At 42.7% G+C, this 15,507-nt stretch overlaps 1 protein-coding gene across 2 annotated transcripts in view; it reads left to right on the plus strand.

Moving 5' to 3' along the window:
* The window catches only part of TSHZ2 (teashirt zinc finger homeobox 2), a 189,601-nt gene extending 175,413 nt beyond the window's left edge, over positions 1 to 14,188 (plus strand). For both annotated transcript variants that reach the window (XM_069750896.1, XM_069750897.1), the window contains exon 2: positions 8,266 to 14,188. In XM_069750896.1, the coding sequence (XP_069606997.1) occupies positions 8,266 to 11,318 (3,053 nt within the window). In that variant the 3' untranslated portion in view covers positions 11,319 to 14,188. The remainder of the gene's footprint in view (positions 1 to 8,265) is intronic.
* Positions 14,189 to 15,507: the final 1,319 nt, after the last annotated feature.

The following is a 15,507-nucleotide window of genomic DNA, read 5'->3' on the forward strand; positions in this document are numbered from 1 at the left end:
GACTACAAACCAACTCTATGTAGTCTGATTTTTCAGCTACACCTTTTTTCATTGTACAATGTAAATGTATGAAAAGCAGAATGGAAGAAAGTAATAATTCACATTTAGAAAGGCTTTGAATTAGAAAAGTTTTTCTTTTTTGCTATGGACTCCTTCAGAGAGGAAGAGGACAAGATATCATGGGCACCTATTGGAAGTAGCAATCTTAAAAGTTATTATCGACCCTTTAGAAAGCCTTGCAACATCACTGATGAGAAGCCAAATAAGATACTTCATTTACAGACAAGTCGAGTGTTTGGCCCTCATTGGTGCAAACCTGGGGGTCGGATTTGGCTGGCTGAGAGGCCTCTCACATGGGAAATATAAGGAGTAATGTTTCTCCTTGTGGAGAGTCCCAAGTCAGTATAAGGAGAATTATACATCAATGCAATGCTCCTGCAGAACAAAAACCTGCAAATAGCCTCTTCAAATAGTGCTGGATCTCTAGCTCCACCTATTGTAATCAGCAATCCAAAAAGTCAATATTGAGCCTTTTTGTCACAAGACATAAGATAAGAAACCAAACAAGTCACTCCCTTTTGAAGATGTAATAATAAATACCGTAAAAATAATAATGTGTTTTGAGATGTTTTCCCTCGTCAGTGGAAAGCTGAACTGATTTGACTGGGTGACAAGCATCTGATAGGTGTTTTCAAGGGGTAAAGTTTTTCTTGCTCCTGTAGGAATTTAAGTATGCTAATAGTCTCTTCTTTGCTGAAGATATAACCGAGAATTCAATCACTAACATTTTAAAGCACCATCTTTTGCTTAAGGCCTTAAGAAAAGCTATCTTAGAAAATTCTTCTTTGCTGTCAGTTTTGTGGTCATAGCTTCTGATTCACGATCATCGAAGGAAAGCCAAATTGGACAATCAATGAAAAATAGCATTGCGTCAAATATCTTAATGATTCCATCTCGACTGGTTTCCCAACAGCGAGGCTCTTTGGACGCTTCATTACTACCTAGGATAGGAGAAGGGGGCAAAGGCCGCTTTGGGCACCACGGATTCCTCTTTAAGGTGCTGCCATTTAGCCGGGTGTAATGAGCACGTAGCTCTCGAGATCCTCCGTCATTATGACTTTGTCACAGAATCTTTGTTCTACATCGCTCCGTCCCCTGTGTTCTGGGCAGAGATAGGAAAGGTCGGATCATCTCCCTGGAAGATATGGCCACGTGTTCATTGTAATTGTAGACTTCTTCCTGACAGTCAATAATTCAGTCTAAGACACACAATGCAGGCAGCACACCGCTGCCATTTTTTACGCGGTGGCAGAAAATAACAATTCATTCCTGTGAGGAAGCAAGACTTTTTCTAGCGGCTGATTCTGCTACATGATCGCAGAACAAAAGACTGATGAGGGAGCGCCGCTCATTAATCATTAGTGTCATTCGTCACCGCTTCTCGAAGATGACAACGTACTCCGTACCTGCATGTGACTAAGATCCCGCTCCTCTATTCCAGATAAGACAAATTAATCTCCACATCCTTTAAGTGCCCCACGAGTGGAATACTATTGTATGTGAACCGCTCAAAACACCCACCCCATACTGCCTGACACCACCATGACAGGTGCTGCAGGCAGGGGTGGCTCTATCATCAGCTGACCTCTTTTACTGGTGCCAGCAGACATATTTATATGTTATGTGATCTGTGGAGATTCGGGTCTTTCTGTTGTGAAAAACGTAATGACAACGCTATCATGATGGAGAATATGACTTAAAGGGAACCTTGTCATGTTGAAAAAGAGTCGTACTGGAAAATCAATTACTGGATAAGACCGCCCACTGGAGTAAATGAGTAGCACCGCCCACTGGACTCATGAGTAGGACTGCCCACAATGTCTGTCACTGCTAGTATAAGCAGTACCAGTATTACAAGAATGTTTCGGAAAGCTCTTTTTCTGATCTTATAGATTGCTTTCTATAAGGCCACATTTACCTGTACAGTATTTGGTCAGTATTTACCTCAGTATTTGTAAGCCAAAACTAGTGGCAAATACAGAAGTGGTGACGTGTTTCTATTATACTTTCCTCTGACTGTTCCACTCCTGGTTTTGGCTTTCAAATACTGAGGTAAAGTACTGACCAAATACTAAACGTATGAACACAACCTAACTCTTGCAGAGCTTGATGCTGCCCTCTGAAGTCTGGGAGGAGCAGTACGTAAGAAAATTGATCACAATAATTCTAGCCTTTGCATGCAAGTATAAAGAATGCAGAATAGGGGGGGGGGGGTTTGTGCTGAAATTTTACATATCGGACCCCGTCCCCAGTGTGGCTTCTCCTATAAAGGCAGTTAAACCTGGCTTTCTTGGATTCTTTCCACGCCCCAAAAATGCTGGCTAGGCAATGTGACTGCTGCAAAGATTTAAACCCAAAGTTTTCTAGGCTCCTAGTAGCATGAGGCCAGTTTCCCTCTCTCCCCCCCCCCCACCCCCCCACCCCCCCCTCTTCTCTAGACCACAACCTCTGTACCGGCCACGGGACTCCTGCCGGGAAAGTGGCTGTCTCGTATATGCCGGTCAGGCTCTTGAGTTTGTCGAGAGACCCACGAACGGCGTGTGATCAACGTTTCTTGGATGAGGAAAAAAATGAAATTTGTCCATTCAGTGTGTCCTTATGTCACCTGAGTGTGGTCCGATATTTTCCACAGACCCATAAACATGAATGGCCGCGTGCGATACAATAATTGGATGCAACTTGTCTATGCTGTGATTTTGTTTCCTCTGACCAATTTGGTCTGAGGAAAACATCGGACATAGAATAATATGGGGGCGAGTGCTATCCATCAAAACCACAGATAGCACTCATCCGATTTTTACAGTGGTGTGCGTGAGCCCTTAGACCAAGGGTGGGGAACCTTAGGCCCCAGGGCCCTTCACGGACCTCGATGACCTTTTATCAGGCCCCCGAGCAGATTCTCAGGGACCACATTCTTGGGCAAGGAGCTGTATTTTGATTGCCATAAGCTCATTCATTTCTTCTTGCTCTGTTAGCACACACACGCAGTGTTCACTGCTGAACACTGAAGGGCATGCAATGAAAGATTACGTCCTGACACCAGTGCCAGAGTTTGAGGGCAGAGTTTGTATGGCCCCCGAAGGATGGTATAAATATCCAAATGGCCCTTTGCAGAAAAAAGATTCCCCACCCCTGCCTTAGACTGTGAATGTTGCGTGTGGTAACCTACCCTAGATGAATGGCCTCTCGCATAAACATCTACAAGTGATGCAGCGTGTTGCACGTCCTGTTGCACGGAGAGGTCAGTTCTCAGAATATTCCCCAAAGAGTCACATGATAGCAGGTAGCGCTTCCACTATTCTCCCAAGACCTACAAGATCTGCCCTTGAAACATATTGTAATACTGTATGCTTCTGTGAACGTTGCTATTACCCGATTGGCTAAGAAAGAAGGGATTCATTGAAATTACACGCTAAAAAAAAGCACCAGGCCTTTGTCACAGATGGAATAATGTGGTCACCCAAGTAAGCTCTGATCCATGGCTGTCTAAGCTGCCCCCTCTATCCATCCCCTCGTTAATCACAGCCAGGATCTTGTCGGCCATTCTCACTGTTTTTATAGGTCAATTAAAACATATTACCTTTCATTGTAGGGATTTAGAGGTAATAAAAAATGTGAAATGGCTCTGCCCTGCAATCCGTTCATCCAGACTTGATGGATCTGTCATTAACTGACATAAATGTGTCTGCCGCTTGGGCTCAGGAATGAGACGTATGTGTGTCCATATATAAAGAGGTGGCGAAAGCTCAATATCTGCAAGAACAATACGAGAAGTGAGAAAGTATAATGTGTATCCCCCTGCCCTTATAAAAAATGCCCCCACGTTCAGAATACAGCATCCCATTAGCTCAGCGGGGTAAGTATAGGGGTGCGAGCCGGAATATATAGACGTAACTTCCAGTTTCTCTTCTCAGTGCAATATCTGAATAATTGAGGTAGGGTCGTGACAGACTTTGCATGGGGGGGGGGGGCTAGAATGCCAACACCAGTCATCCCATCTGAAATGGGGGGATCCCTCAATGTCAGAGTGCCTTCTTCACGTTAATCTCCCGCCGGCAGGACATGGGACCATAATGTCTGCACTGTAGTTTATTCCACACCACAAATCAGCTGCTAATTTGAATCGTGTCCAAAACCCACCAGATTTAAACATTGTGTTAGTTCTCCTCCCGCGAACCACAATCCAAAGCAGCCCTGCGGAGTGTCTGCCGGGAGCAGTAGTGTTCATGTAAACTGGGCCAGGGGGGAGGACCAAGGGTAATTTATTTTGTTTTATCTTCGAAACTCATAAACTGAATGTACCGTATCCTGTGATCTTAACATATCTAAGGAATTTTTCCATAAGATAAGGAAAATTGGCTCCAGCCTTATTGGAGAGGGGGGACCTTTCTGTTTTTTTTAGCATTGTAAGTCTATACAGTTCAGCCTTTTCTGCAAATTATAACTCACATTTAGGAAGCATCCTCATGTATCGTATGTGCTGCGGAAACTCGACAGTGGAAAAATCCGCAGCAAATTGTGCAGATTTTGATGCAGAAACTCTGTAGATTTGTCACCCATTTCTCTCTAATGCAGCACAATTTGCGGATTGACAACTTCCGCAATAGGGAGTCTCCTGTGCGGATTTTCTTCGCAGAGTACGGATGAGATTTTGTGATGTCTCGTCCACAATGCTGGTACTACAAGATACAGGTCCTTCTCAAAAAATTAGCATATAGTGTTAAATTTCATTATTTACCATAATGTAATGATTACAATTAAACTTTCATATATTATAGATTCATTATCCACCAACTGAAATTTGTCAGGTCTTTTATTGTTTTAATACTGATGATTTTGGCATACAACTCCTGATAACCCAAAAAACCTGTCTCAATAAATTAGCATATTTCACCCATCCAATCAAATAAAAGTGTTTTTTAATAACAAACAAAAAAACCATCAAATAATAATGTTCAGTTATGCACTCAATACTTGGTCGGGAATCCTTTGGCAGAAATGACTGCTTCAATGCGGCGTGGCATGGAGGCAATCAGCCTGTGACACTGCTGAGATGTTATGGAGGCCCAGGATGCTTCAATAGCGGCCTTAAGCTCATCCAGAGTGTTGGGTCTTGCGTCTCTCAACTTTCTCTTCACAATATCCCACAGATTCTCTATGGGGTTCAGGTCAGGAGAGTTGGCAGGCCAATTGAGCACAGTAATACCATGGTCAGTAAACCATTTACCAGTGGTTTTGGCACTGTGAGCAGGTGCCAGGTCGTGCTGAAAAATGAAATCTTCATCTCCATAAAGCATTTCAGCCGATGGAAGCATGAAGTGCTCCAAAATCTCCTGATAGCTAGCTGCATTGACCCTGCCCTTGATGAAACACAGTGGACCAACACCAGCAGCTGACATGGCACCCCACACCATCACTGACTGTGGGTACTTGACACTGGACTTCAGGCATTTTGGCATTTCCTTCTCCCCAGTCTTCCGCCAGACTCTGGCACCTTGATTTCCGAATGACATGCAAAATTTGCTTTCATGAGAAAAAAGTACTTGGGACCACTTAGCAACAGTCCAGTGCTGCTTCTCTGTAGCCCAGGTCAGGCGCCTCTGCCGCTGTTTATGGTTCAAAAGTGGCTTTACCTGGGGAATGCGGCACCTGTAGCCCATTTCCTGCACACGCCTGTGCACGGTGGCTCTGGATGTTTCCACACCAGACTCAGTCCACTGCCTCCTCAGGTTCCCCAAGGTCTGGAATCGGTCCTTCTCCACAATCTTCCTCAGGGTCCAGTCTCCTCTTCTCGTTGTACAGCGTTTTCTGCCACATTGTTTCCTTCCAACAGACTTACCATTGAGGTGCCTTGATACAGCACTCTGGGAACAGCCTATTTGTTGAGAAATTTCTTTCTGGGTCTTACCCTCTTGCTTGAGGGTGTCAATGATGGCCTTCTTGACATCTGTCAGGTCGCTAGTCTTACCCATGATGGGGGTTTTGAGTAATGAACCAGGCAGGGAGTTTATAAAAGCCTCAGGTATCTTTTGCATGTGTTTAGAGTTAATTAGTTGATTCAGAAGATTAGGGTAATAGGTCGTTTAGAGAACCTTTTCTTGATATGCTAATTTATTGAGACAGGTTTTTTGGGTTATCAGGAGTTGTATGCCAAAATCATCAGTATTAAAACAATAAAAGACCTGACAAATTTCAGTTGGTGGATAATGAATCTATAATATATGAAAGTTTAATTGTAATCATTACATTATGGTAAATAATGAAATTTAACACTATATGCTAATTTTTTGAGAAGGACCTGTAGACGTCCACTAATGGTGACAAGTAGATAATCGGCAACCAAGTGTTGGTAACCCATGTATGTATGTCGGCAATCATCGGACGCTTGTTCGTTGGGTGATCGGATCACTTATGTCAGCAAATAATGTTAGCGGCAGCAGAATTGGCCAGTATTCTTCCGATAACAAGATTCTGAATGGAGACAGATGAATATATGAATATTCCAGTAAATGAGGCTTCTATTTAGTTGACTGGTACCTGTTCAGTAGCCTTAGATCAGCTTTTGTAATGGAGCATTCGGATTTATGTTGCCCAAACCCCGGGCAGCATGAATCAGCCTGGCTACACGAAGGCCACCAGGTATGCTTCTCTCTGAAGCACCAGAGCGTTTGAGATACTTTGAAGATCCTGTTGGCAACCATAGGCAGAGACGAGACTAATCCAGCGATTCCCCAGGCTTCTCCCCGAACCGCTCTAATTCATTGACATGTCTCTCCCATGTGTGTACATAGGGAGAGACCTGTCAATCAAATGGAGTCAAGCTGGAAATAGTCAACAGGGCAAGACCCCACTGGACTAGTCTCCAGTTATGGTCACAGCCGGATCTTAAAACTTTGTTCTATGAAACATTGGAGTGTTTCAAAGAAAATATGCCTAGCTACAATTGTGCAGCCATGTTGTTCTGATTCATGCTGCCTGCTGTTTGGCCAACATGAATCGGTTGACAGGCTCCCTGTGCATGATTATTAGCCTGCAAACTATCTTAAAAAATATGTAAATAACATAATATAAATAAAATATATTAATGAATGATAGCATGTAACAAAAAAACATTACGAAAATTATGTCCTAAAACACAGCTAGCCTCAGTATAAAAAGCCCTGATCAGAAACACATTGAATCCACAATGGAAACAGGTTGGGAATTTGCATAATATTGTTATTAATCCATAGTATAACAGGTACCTGTGGACATAGAGGCAGGCATACAGGGGACACCTTGGCATACACCCCGACGCACGTTTCGCTTCCTTGTCACGAGGTTCCATTTATATGTCGTGCAATGAACTCTCCTTTTAAAATTCCCTTGTACACAGTTCTTTGGTCAATTGTAAGTTTTTTGTTTAGGTTTGTTTTCTTGTCATCCTGACACCTCGGCACCTTTCATGTCGTTCTGACCTTTGTGGTCAATCACCGAACACAGCAATGACACAGTCACGTGATGACCACAGCGGTGTATTAGCAATAAATTAGAAATTTCCAGTCATTGTATTACCTTCAGACCAGCAGGAGGCAGACAGGTTGGGGATATCTCCCTTCCTTTCTCAGCTCTCAATCTGGTGTATTTCTTCTCTCCCTAGCAGCTGATTTTAAATGTACAAAACCCTTGTGTGCGTTTCCATTAGCTGCCCTACAGCATTGCAATCTACAATTTCCCCAAGGCTGTTGTGAAATATTGATGAAATTGCTGCTTTTGTGGCGTTCTGTGATACACTAAACATTTGTCTGATGTAAGCTGAGCTGGAATGAATATACAGCAGAACTTCAAAGGCCGCAACACACGTTCTCCTCCACCGCCAGCCCACAGTGTTCAAAAGCAACCAGAGAAAAGAGAGCTGCTTGCGCCGGTATCCACCTGCCCCCACTGGGATAAATAATTTTGCATAATTATTAGTTGTTCTGTTCTCTTAACGTTGATTGTCATGATGTAAAATCTTCCGAATGACCGATGCGGACGATTTTGGTATAATAATATTCAATCTGTCGTTACGTTTTGCACTGGTAGCAGTTTTTGTAAGACATAATTGCTTTAGAGATATAAATGTGGGGTGAAATTTAGATGAGACGTGAAGAAATGTGATGCAGCATTGATTTAGCGATAGGTAATGGCTGGATTGACTGACGTGGTTTGTTGATGTATCTACAGGATATTTCCAAGATGGAGAAGAGGATTTGAAGGATGACAGTGTCAAGGACGATGAGGAAGAGGATGATGATAGCAACTCCACTGCTCCGCCTCAGGACAGTGCCTACTCTCCCACAGATGAGGAACAAGAGGTAGTTGGGGATCTTAAGCATAACCTCAGTTTCCAGAATTCTCCAGGAAGTTTCATATGCAATCAAGATGGGGAAAGTGAGTCCTTGATGAGTGACGCCAGTGATCAGGTGACAGATGTAAAAAGTGTATCTTCTAAAGATGCTCAGGACCAAAAAACAGACCCGCTCTCGCGGCTCCAGCCAGAGGGGCATGACTGTATGGATAAAATGAAGATGGCCTATGCCAACATCTTGTCTGATTCTTACTGGACAAATTTAGGACTAAGTCTTAAGGTGCCTCCTGCTGAGCGGAAGCCTTGTGACAATCGCAATGGAGCCAGTAAAGGCGAATTTGATTGGCATCAGGATGCTCTTTCCAAAAGTTTACAGCAAAACTTGCCCTCAAAATCAATATCTAAACCAAACCTCTTCAGTTCTGTTCAGTTGTACCGTCAAAACTCCAAAATGTATGGCACCGTCTTCACGGGAGCCAGCAGGTTCCGTTGCAGGCAGTGCAGTGCCGCCTACGACACCTTAGTGGAACTGACTGTGCATATGAATGAGACAGGCCATTATCAAGATAATAATCACAAGAAAGACAAGCACAGACCTGCAAATTATTCCAAACCCCGAAAAAGGGCATTTCAGGATATGGACAAGGAAGATGCCCAGAAAGTTTTGAAATGCATGTTTTGTGGAGACTCTTTTGATTCTCTCCAAGATCTAAGCGTCCACATGATAAAAACAAAGCATTACCAAAAAGTGCCTTTGAAGGAACCTATTCCCAGCATCTCATCCAAAATGGTCTCCTCAGCAAAAAAACGTGTATTTGAAGTGACTCGACCATGCTCACCAGATTCAACCACCGGTTCCTTTGTGGAACATTGTTCCACACACAAGAACTCACACCTGTCCTCTAACAATCGGTATGGCTACCAGAATGGTGCTAGCTATACTTGGCAGTTCGAAGCTTGTAAATCTCAAATTTTAAAGTGCATGGAATGCGGCAGTTCTCACGACACCTTGCAGCAACTCACGACGCACATGATGGTCACTGGACATTTCTTGAAAGTTACCAATTCAGCCTCAAAGAAAGGTAAGCAACTGGTTTTAGACCCTCTTGCTGTAGAAAAGATGCAGTCACTCTCAGACTCGCCCTCTAGTGACAGCCAGTCAAAGCCATCAGCAAGTTCTCCATCAGGGGGATTAACATCTGAAATACTGACAAGTAAAGAATGTACAATGGATATGTCAGAAGACAGTAACAAGGATGAAAAAATGGACGCCATTGATGATCATGAAGATGTTCTGGAAAAGCCCTTAGATCCAACACTTAAATACCAGTATCTAAGAGAAGAGGATTTGGAAGATGGTTCAAAGGAAGGTGGAGATATCTTGAAATCTCTAGAAAACACTGTAACCTCGGCTATTAACAAAGCCCAAAATGGAACACCAAGCTGGAGTGCCTACCCCAGCATCCATGCCGCATATCAACTTTCAGATGTCATGAAACCCTCAGCTTCCCTCGGTTCTCAAGTAATGCAGATGAGACCAACCTTCTCAAATAAATTTAGACCAATTGCTCCTAAGTGCAAATCTGCAGCACTCTCTTCAAACAGCCCTTCGGAACCTCAGTCTACCCCAGTGAAGGAGGAGTCTGATGACACAGAGTCTGAAAGGGAATCCTCAAAAGAGACCATTAAATCAGAGAAAACACAACCATATAAAAGTGAGGATTCACCAAAAACAGAAATCTTGACAGAGTCACCAGGAAAAGAACCATGCTCCCCAAAACATGAAGAGAAAACTAAACAAAACTGTGAAAAAGAAAAACTCAAATTCCTGGAACACACTGAATCACCAATAGGGCGAGAAGAAGGTTCTTCACTACGAAGTTCTGCAAATCATTCTCCTGATATTCCTTGCGTAAATCCTCTCAGTGCTCTACAGTCTGTGCTAAATAATCACTTGGGAAAAGCTTCGGAGTCAATAAGACCTGCATCCAATTCCAGTTCCACAAGCTTAATATCCATGTTTCAGAAATCTCCAGTCAGTCGGATAGAAAAACCAGCAGTATGTTTGACAACACCAAAACCTACTGGCCATTATTTGTTTGAAACCACTGATCAGCCAATAGATTTGACCAAATCTAAAAATAAAAAAGTGGAGTCCTCCAAAGCTCAGTCGTGCACGTCTCCTGCTCAGAAACATGCTCTGTCTGACATAGCTGATATGGTCAAGATTCTGCCTAAAGCTACCACCCCAAAGCACGTTGCTTCTTCTAGAATAGCCTCCATGAAATTAGAGATGGATTCCCGGCGCTTTGAAGAAGTTTCAACAGAGGTATCATCTTTACATAAAAGGAAGGGAAGACAATCCAACTGGAATCCTCAGCATCTCCTCATTTTACAAGCTCAATTTGCGTCAAGTCTCTTTCAGACATCAGAGGGGAAATATTTGTTATCGGACCTTGGGCCTCAAGAACGTATGCAGATTTCTAAGTTCACTGGACTTTCTATGACTACCATCAGTCACTGGCTGGCCAATGTAAAATATCAGCTTCGAAAGACCGGTGGGACAAAATTCTTGAAAAACATGGACAAGGGACACCCTGTGTTTTATTGCAGTGACTGTGCATCTCAGTTTCGAACCCCTTTGAGCTATATAGCCCACCTTGAGACTCATCTTGGGTTTCAAATGAAAGATATGAACAGGCTGGCTGTGGAACAGCAAACCAAGGTAGAGAAGGAAATCTCAAGGGTAGCTGTACAGAGGTCACCCCAGCCTGTGGCTAATGAAGAAGACACAGACTCTAAATTTAAGTGTAAATTGTGTTGTAGGACATTTGCCAGCAAGCATGCGGTTAAGCTGCACCTAAGCAAAACACACAGCAAGTCTCCAGAACATCATTCACAATTTGTGGCAGAAGTGGATGAGGAATAGTTTGTAAAACAAAATTCCAGACTGTACAGTTTATGGCCCCCACAGAACAGCTCGTTTTATGGAAGTAGTGAACCTATCGAGATATAGGGATCTGTTGATGTATATACTGGTCTGCTATGTACCATTGTTGGGTGGGTCATCTCCTATCACATTTCCTAGGAAGCTGCTGCTGTGTCGCTCTCTGTGGGAGAGACTGCATCACTCCTAATTGAGTTGCAACCTGAAACATTGTCCATACATTGCAAGAAACCAAAATGTTACATTCCGGCAGATTATAATCTGTCTCACTCCATAGTAAATTTAAGGGGAAGTATCACTAATGGTCCTAGACCTCCTGATGCCACAAGGATGCTCATCACTAGGTCATTTAGTCTCCACTTTTTTTTTCAAATATGAAACGTTGACCATTGTCACTTTAGAGGCCTCTTTGGGTTTATGTTGGAACATAGGGAAATATATATTTGTCACCAAAAGTTGAATTTTACTTATATTAAATGAGGTTCTTGCAGTTTGTGCCCCAACTTTGCTGATCTTTGTGTCTCTTTCACAGGGGCCCTGTTTCTTTACATTCAAAAAAGGGAAAAAAAAATGAGCTTATTTTTTTTCTCCTCTGCTCACCTTCCTGAGCGTGAATATCTTGTAGATGACGTTAAGATGACTTTAAGACGTTAAAAAATTTCACAAATTTTGCATGGTGCACAGGAATATATGAATATACAGTGAATGCCACACATCCAAAAAGCAAAGAGCAAAGGCTGTTTCAGGACTCCTCTTTTATATAATAAAAAACTTTGTAATTTTATAATTATAGAGAAAATAATTCACACACGAAGATAAAATAAGTAGAAAGTTTAAAAAAAGTTTTGCACATTTTTCAGCTGGACATTTTTTTTTTATGCCATGACCAAGTACCTCTCAAAATATATCGGCTAAAGTGGCAATTTTTTTTTAATAACTATAGATGTTTTCTCTATTATTATATTCATTTCAAATCCAGCATGATATAAATTGCAAACTTTTTATATATATAAGATGAGTTCTGGAACGTTGTTCCTTTCTGTTCATGCGCACAGCTATAGAGCATTTAATTCGGATCCGACTTGTATACCAAATTTAATAAATGCAACAGGTCATATAGAGTATTACTGCCATTCTTGTCCGCAGCCATGCTTCCTAATCTTCACCTCTGGTTTTATATGGAAAAATAGCAATCAATCTACAAAAACAGGATCAACCTGTAAGTACATTACATATCTCATTCTGATCCTCTGTGACAGCCGGCATTATTATTACTGCAGAGCAACGCTCACTATTTTATGCAGCTTCTTAATGGAAATCCCTCAGCATTTGAAGCTTGTGTCTGTTTAGGAGATACTTTCAGCAGTATTGTGAGTTCAGCTCTGGAGTTAGTGATAAAGCAGCCCCATTAGCTCTGTAGAAGCAGTAGCATTAGCACCACTGATTAGCTTTAAAGACCGGACACCAAGGCTAATCCAAGTCCAAGAAAGGTTCAGTGCACTCACAGCATTTTGGGGACTGAAATCGTTACACCCCTCATTTTATAGGTGATCACTCCTGATTCTTCATGAGGATGACTACTTCTGGGGGCCAATTATTGGGTGGCGTTAGGCGGCAAGGCAGATCACAGTAACTTGTCATCTATGAAGGTTGCTTCAGGTCCAGGACACATCGGGACACTAGCTTTCTACACTGTTGCTGCCCCAGCCATGTGTTCTGACCAGAAAACGGTGTCACACGGGTGGATGCACTATGCACTTTACATTGTATGCCCTTCAGGGACCCTGCTGACTGCAGTGCAAGGGCCCCAAATGTTACCCACTCCCGTCATGTTATCCACCTGTGTGACAGACAGAATCATTGCAATAAAATAACTTTTCATACTGTTTCATCACCTTACAAATTTTCGCACAAATTTTCAACTGCATGTAATGTACTGCAGACCAGATTTCCCAGGGACGGTGCAGTCGGATGACATTAACTCGGCCATGGGTCAACGTAACTATTTGTACCCAATAGTAACCTCTAACTTGCCTCGTAGTCATTGAGGACGGTGGGATCAGGCTAGACAACTTACATCAATTAATGCAATACTGGAGTCAAATCGCTGACTATTCCATAGGAAGACATTAGTTACATGACCCATCTTTCAACATTCATCCTTACTAAGTATGAATCACCCAGGGATAAGTTGCATAATTGAAATAATAATTGTACAACACATAACCAAGAAGGGGAAAAAAGGAAAAACAAACAGATTTGTCTCATACAGCAGAACTGGAGATGCCACTTTGTTCCACAAGGGGGAGTCTCACTGTCTCTGCTTTTCCTCCCCACTCATGTCTTACGGGAGAAATCCTCACTTATTAGTTAAACTTGTTATAGGAAATACTTTTCCTAGACCACCTTTTGATTTCAGAGTTCCAAAAATTCCCCCACCACCATTTAACGCTTCATTTCATATTCTCTTAGGATATGTTCATTGCTCAGTTTAGGACTGCAATGGGTTAAAACCAACGCTCTTACTGTACATATATATAAATATATATATTATCATTTTGCAAAGGGGAGAAGCACAAACGAGCCAGAAGTGGGTGGTTATTTGCCTCGTTTATGAAGCATCCGCTTGGAGCAGTTCTGGTTTTGTACAGGACTGTCACTTGCTACAGATCTATCACTGATTTGCATAATGTAACTTATATAAAATGTTCTATGATACGTTGTTTAAGGCAAACACTTAATCTTAAGTTTGTAATATATAAAGCTGTAACGATTCATATTTAAGCAGGTTATAAATGATTAAAAAAAATGAATATTACTGTTCAGCTAATTAAACCGTTATTTTTTATTGATTGACGACTTTGATGTCCGATTATTTCTGCAAGTATGCCTTAGCACTGAACCTTCAGACACGGAGCAACACATAGGCCAGTACATGCATCAGGGCATAAAGGTTCAAGTTCTGGACCCTTATATTCCCGAAATGAAAGCATTGACCATGGAGTACTAAATATTAGACAGATTGGGGCCAATGAATCAAAGTGTTTACGACAAATTTTTGGCATAAAACACTTTGCAAAAATTTTGTGACTTATGACATTTTCACACCAGTCCCGGCCCCCAAATTCATTAAAAGTTATGCCATTACTTACTCCTCTTAATGAGTTCGGTGCACACTACTCCACTGTCATCTCCAAGGGGACACATGCGGGCATTATGTTCTTTCCGTACGTCATTTACAGAAGTAGACAGGCGAGAATTACTGTCTGTCCATACATAATTTCCAGAGGGAGTTGGGCGGGCACTCATTTACAGAGGGAGACAGGCGGCCACTACTGTCTGTCCGTACATCATTTACAGAGGGAGTTGGGCGGGCACTCAATTACAGAGGGAGACAGGCGGCCACTACTGTCTGTCCGTACATCATTTACAGAGGGAGTTGGGCGGGCACTCAATTACAGAAGGAGACAGGCGGGCACTACTGTCTGTCCGTACATCATTTACAGAGGGAGTTGGGCGGGCACTACTGTCTGTCCATACATAATTTACAGAGGGAGACAGGTGGGTGCTACTGTCTATCCATACATAATTTACAAACGGAGTTGGGTGGGCACTCATTTACAGAGGGAGAAAGGCGGGCACTACTGTCTGTCCGTACATCATTTACAGAGGGAGTTGGGCGGGCACTACTGTCTGTCTATACATAATTTACAGAGGGAGACAGGCAGGCGCTACTGTCTATCCGTACATCATTTACAGAGGGAGTTGAGGGGGCACTACTGTCTGTCAATACATAATTTACAGAGGGAGAGAGGCGGGCGCTACTGTCTATCCGTACATCATTTACAGAGGGAGTTGTTGGCGGGCACTCATTTACAGAGGGAGACAGGCAGGCATTACTGTCTGTCCGTACACCATTTACAGAGGGAGATAGGTGGGTACTACTGTCTGTTAGCACATCATTTACAGAGGGAGACAGGCAGGCACTACTGTCTGTCCGTACATCATTTACAGAGTGAGTTGGGCGGGCACTACTGTCTGTCCATACATAATTTACAGAGGGAGACAGGCGGGCGCTACTGTCTATCCTACATCATTTACAGAGGGAGACAGGCGGGCACTACTGTCTGTCCGTACATCATTTACAGAGGGAGTTGGGCGGACACTACTG

The sequence above is a fragment of the Ranitomeya imitator genome, chromosome 2 (assembly GCF_032444005.1).
Source record: "Ranitomeya imitator isolate aRanImi1 chromosome 2, aRanImi1.pri, whole genome shotgun sequence".
Taxonomy (NCBI): Eukaryota; Metazoa; Chordata; class Amphibia; order Anura; family Dendrobatidae; genus Ranitomeya; species Ranitomeya imitator.